Source organism: Sinocyclocheilus rhinocerous, unplaced genomic scaffold (assembly GCF_001515625.1).
Source record: "Sinocyclocheilus rhinocerous isolate Xijiao unplaced genomic scaffold, SAMN03320098_v1.1 scaffold535, whole genome shotgun sequence".
Lineage (NCBI taxonomy): Eukaryota > Metazoa > Chordata > Actinopteri > Cypriniformes > Cyprinidae > Sinocyclocheilus > Sinocyclocheilus rhinocerous.
The window spans coordinates 205,685-211,245 of NW_015646174.1; the positions used below are offsets into that span (position 1 = coordinate 205,685).

At 39.2% G+C, this 5,561-nt stretch overlaps 1 protein-coding gene across 3 annotated transcripts in view; it reads right to left on the reverse strand.

The window, feature by feature from the left end:
* LOC107707129 (BRCA1-A complex subunit RAP80-like) overlaps nucleotides 1-5,561 on the reverse strand; it is an 18,553-nt gene that overhangs the window by 4,444 nt on the left and 8,548 nt on the right. For 2 of the 3 annotated variants that reach the window (XM_016511037.1, XM_016511035.1), the window contains 6 exons: nucleotides 2,529-2,590; nucleotides 1,094-1,209; nucleotides 941-996; nucleotides 583-811; nucleotides 349-406; nucleotides 130-238 (listed from right to left, as the gene is read on the reverse strand). In XM_016511037.1, the coding sequence (XP_016366523.1) occupies nucleotides 130-238; nucleotides 349-406; nucleotides 583-811; nucleotides 941-996; nucleotides 1,094-1,209; nucleotides 2,529-2,590 (630 nt within the window). The remainder of the gene's footprint in view (nucleotides 1-129; nucleotides 239-348; nucleotides 407-582; nucleotides 812-940; nucleotides 997-1,093; nucleotides 1,210-2,528; nucleotides 2,591-5,561) is intronic. The other variant, XM_016511036.1, reaches the window with a different exon arrangement.

Here is a 5,561-nt window from a genome sequence, read left to right on the forward strand (position 1 = left end):
TGTCTCCGTTCTGTCCGGTCCAGAGCAGAAAGCAGGCCGTTTTTCTGCAAAAGCAGTTATGTTGACACTTGATACAAACACAATACAAAACCTCTCAGAGAAAGTTTAGACATTTAAAAATTATGTTACCTGATTAGCTCTGGAGTCTTTCTTTCCAATGCACAAACTGACATGTTCTGGATACTCCTGGAGCGTAAAAAATCCCTGACACATGTAACACTTCTCCATCTGTGTTGACCTGCAAAGAAAATACAATTAAAATGTCACGTTTTTTTTATGACACTGCTATTTTAATTTGTTCCAACATGTTTAATGATTTTTCAGTGTTTTAATGTTTGTGGGACTTACTTGCCAGATTGCTGAGTTTCATCAAAATTTCTTTTGGTCCTTTTCCTTCGGGCAACAACTACAATAACCCAAAATATTTCACTTCACTAATTTCTTGACCTATTCCACAAATATCTCAGAGACGATTAACAGCCATGTTGGCGACATAATATTTACATACTGAATTTGACTGGTCTTCTTTCTTACATCTAGTTGCATACTGAAAAGTTAAAAAAGTGCTATTAGAGAGCTAACCTTGCGATTGCTCTTCCTGTTGGTCTGTTTCGCCATTACATAAAGCTGCGTGCACCTCGATCCTGCCGAGGGGGAAGAGTTGGGAGCACATGGGGCATTCCAGCCTCTTAATGTGAAGAGGAGCTGCCTCTGCTGGACCACTCTCTTGCTCCATCATCTCCTCTTCTACGACAGGAGCACCTCCTCCCTCCTCTACCTCCATCACCTCACTGTCAGCACGAGACTGGGGCTGTGAATGATGGAAGCTCACTTAAAATTATAAGGTCTTATTGAAATTCAGTCTATATGGTCTATTGTGTGAGGTTCCTTGTAGGATGCTGCCTCTGGATTGGAGCCGAGTTGTATGGCGCTACTGTACCTGAGCAGGACTGGTCACCATTAGTTCTGGTGTGCTGTTTTGAGTCATCTGAGTCTCTGTATTAAGAACAATTAACTAAATTACATTTGTACCAGAGGAAAATGTTCCATCATCAACTGAAGGGCACTTTAGTCACTAACTTTGGTCACATACCTGGACAAATGATCTCATCCTCTTCACAATGCTTGTGATTCTGAGCCACTTCTTCCTCCGGCTCAGCTGAACATTGTATTTGAGTTTCATCTGAAGTATCCCATGGAGCACTTTTCCTGTCAATGAAATGCGTTAGTACAGCTTTATTATACTGTTGTGGTGCTGTGCATCCTTTCTAAAGCTTCGTCACCATCCACTTAAAACACTTTATGGAGTAAATCCCTGTCCATTTTCACTGTATGGAAATCAAAAGCTTAAATATTCTGCCAGGCATTCACCAGGTTAAGGATTGGTCTCGGCACGTTTAAGAGAAATCGGACTGAAAGCTCACTCTGTAGTGACGAAGCCTCTCATCAGCAGAAAGAATCAAAAGGCTAGACTAACCTTTGCTTTTTTATTTTATTTTTTGTTTTTAATTTATTTGGGTCTGATGGGAAGCATTTTGTTTGGCATCAAACTGGGGAAAGACTGAAGCCCGAGTGTGTAAAGAAGTCAGTGAAAGGTGGAGGAGGAAATCTCATGGTTTGGGGGATGTTTTGTGCCTCTTATACAGCTACATGGCAGAGTGAATGCAAATGTTTATCAGAACCTCTTTCAGCAACATGCGGTACCTTCCCTGCAAGCATCTCCCAATCAGCCTGCAATTTTCATGCAAGACAATACCCCCATCACACTGCAAAACAGATAAAGCAGTTCCTTGAAGCCAAGAACATTGAAATAATGAAATGGCGGGCCCAGAGTCCTGATCTAAACCCGATTGAAAATTTGGCGACAAAGTTATGGCTAAGAAACCCACTACAGTTACCAAACTATGGAAGAGAGTGGAAGAACAGTGGACCAAGATCACACCAACGCAGTGATACTAGTGAGATCCTGTGGCCGCAGATGTGCTGAAGTCATTCAAAGCAGGGGCCTCTAACAATTCCTACTAATTTCTGACAGCTGTAACTCTCCAAAATTTTAGTTGTAATCTTCTTTCGTACTACAGTGGTTACTTGTCTCTAATTTTGATCACTGTGTTTTCCACAAAATAAAGGTTTTTGTTGCAATGCCTTGGTTATTTTGTCAAACATATTAGTGGAACAGTGGTATGCCAACAACAGCTAAAATTCCTTCAAATTTTGAGTGATGAAGATTAACAATATTTCAGAAAAAATCAGGTATTTATAGATTATTCCCTAATATATATATATATATACATATAAATCCCTCCATAAAGAGCTGAGATAAGTGATTGCAGCCTTGTTAAATTTGATGCTGACTGTATTTCTGACGTAAGCACTTCACCCAATTCTTTCCAAGGATGGAATGTGTAACGTAAGTGGCTACTTTGATGGAAATCTAAAAACCAGAGCAACTCAATTTTCAACGGTGTGTTTTTTTTTTTTTTTACGTTACTACATTTAAGAGTTAAGCGAACGAGACACTATTTTACCTAAAAGGTTTATTTAAAGTGGCAGTTACAGACTTCTCCTGGCTGAAGAAAGGGTTTTTTTCCTGTTGAGAAAGCAAACAAGATATCAGCAACAGGTGCAGCAACATTCTTAACAACATTGTCTTTGTTCCATATAATAAATGAAGCGTCATCTTGTGGTTCATGATGGTATTACACCAAAACACAAGTCAAAAAACCCTTTATCCTACTGAAACCCAGCCATAGACTTTTTCCTCTTTACTCATAAATGAATGTCTCCAGTAAACTTTAGGCATTCAAAACAAAATGTGACTTTCTACTACAAAACAGGACATCAATTTCATACATGTCCTCTGTAGAGGACACTAGGACATACTGCATGTTTTTTTTTAGACATTTTGGGGAAACACAACAAGTGAATAGGGAAATAAATTGTATACCTCTCTCTCTCTATAAATGTGTGTGTATATATATATATACATGTACAGTGGGTATAGAAAAGAATCACCCCCCTTTAAAATAATCACATTTTGTTGCTTTGAAGCCTGAAATGAAGACCGACAAGGTTTTTGTTTTATCCAGCTGTATTTGCTCAGTGCAACTTAGAACATCCAAGTGAAAGATATAACACCAACATATCAGAAAAGAAAAAAAAAAATCAGAAAAAAGTTATGAGTTGGAAAAAGAACCACCCCCCTCCTAAAAATGACTTGTAAACTCAATCAGTTGTAGCTAACCACCTTCTCAATGGCACACAAAGCCATTTGAATTTCAACTGTGATCACCTGTGATCATTTTGATCAGCTCAGCATGAAAATAGCTTTCCTGGAGCATATCAGTCTTTGGTAGAGCAACTGAAGCAAACAATCAACTATGGGTGGCAAGGCACTGTCAAAAGATCTCCGGGATAAAGCTGTGGACAAGCACAAGTCAGGAGATGGATACAAAGAAATTTCAAAGGCTTTATCAATGCCTAGAAGCACAGTGAAGTCTATTATCACAAAAGGTTTCAAACTGCCTCTTCAACTCAGTATGACAGGTTAAGGTTATAACAACTTCCTGCAGAACTCTTCATTTGGACCACGTTTTTTCAAAGTAAAGTAATGTCTTTTTTCTTCAACTACTGCCAATATTAGCACTAATAATATTAGCCATCCAGTATTTCTGCTGATAATTTTCTAAAGAGATTAATTTTAAATTATACAAAGTCCTCCTTATAACTGCCAAAGTGTTTTTACCCTTATGGTGTTTATACGTTTTGACAGTTTCTTGAGAAATCACTGCCCTCAACATCCTCTCAAGTGGATGTAGAAACATAATGTTTGTGTGTGTGCCTTCTCATTGTGCCAATTTGCTCCTATTGAGTTTGAAAAGTTTATGCTGTTTTTAGGCAGGACCATGACTATACATGAGTGTTCAAAATGTATAATTTGCTAGCTTACAGCACATAACACCTCCAAAACATGTACAATCATTGCATGACAATTTTCGTAAGCATGATACACACAATTAGCACAAAACAAATCATCAATTTGCACAAGCATCTGGCACATTCCACAAATAGGGTATGCTTTGCTGTCCCATGACATTTTTTATAAGCCTTAGAGGCACAAATCCCATGTTGTCGCTTGACTTATTAGATACTGTACAGTGTGTATAGAAAAGTATCATCCACCTTTAAAATAATTACGTTTTGATTTTTTGCAGCCTGAAATGAAGATGGACACAGTTTTTGTTTTTTGCTGTATTTACTCGGTGCAACTTATAACATCCAAGTAAAAGATACAACACCATCATGTCATAAAAATAAATAAATAAATAAACAACCAGAATCACTGAGTTGGAAAAATGATCACCCCACTACTAAAAATGACTTGTAAACTCAGATGAGGCTAACCACCTTCTCAATGGCACACAAAGCCATTTGAATTTCAACTGTGATCACCTGTGATCATTTTGATCAGCTCAGCATGAAAATAGCTTTCCTGGAGCATATCAGTCTTTGGTAGAGCAACTGAAGCAAACAATCAACTATGGGTGGCAAGGCACTGTCAAAAGATCTCCGGGATAAAGCTGTGGACAAGCACAAGTCAGGAGATGGATACAAAGAAATTCCAAAGGCTTTATCAATGCCTAGAAGCACAGTGAAGTCTATTATTAAGAATTGGAAGGTATTTGGTTCAACACAGACGCTACCTGGATCAGGACGTCGCTCCAAACTGATGAAAGAGCCGGAGGAAACTGGTCAGAGAGGCAACCAAGAGCCCTACAGCAACTCTGAAACAGCTGCAGGAATTTATGACAAAGAGTGGTCATTGTGTGCATGTGACAACAATATCACAAATTCTCCACAAATGTGGCTTGTAGGGGAGGGTTGCAAGAAAAAAGCCACTCCTCAAGAAAGGCCACATGCAGTCACGACTGAGCTTTGCCAAAACACACCTTGAAGATTCTGAGGCAGATGAGACTAAAATTTAATTATTTGGCCTCAACACCAAACAATATGTCTGGCGGAAATCCAATACAGCTCACCATCCAAAACACAGCATTCCTACAGTAAAGCATGGAGGTGGTGATATCCTCTTATGAGGGTGTTTCTCTGCAGAAGGGACTGGAGCACTTGTCAGGATAGAAGGAAAAATGGATGGGGTCAAATTCTTGAGGAAAATCTGCTGCACTCTGCCAGAAAGTTGTCAATGGGAAGAAGATTTGCCTTCCAACTTGACAAAGACCTAAAGAACACAGCAAAACTGAGCACACAGTAGTTGAAGGAGAAAAAGGTGAATGTGCTTGCATGGTCTAGTCCAGTGTTTCCCAACCTTTTTTTAGTCGCGGCACCCTTTGGAAATTTTAGCTCACCATCCAAAACACAGCATTCCTACAGTAAAGCATGGAGGTGGTGATATCCTCTTATGAGGGTGTTTCTCTGCAGAAGGGACTGGAGCACTTGTCAGGATAGAAGGAAAAATGGATGGGGTCAAATTCTTGAGGAAAATCTGCTGCACTCTGCCAGAAAGTTGTCAATGGGAAGAAGATTTGCCTTCCAACTTGACA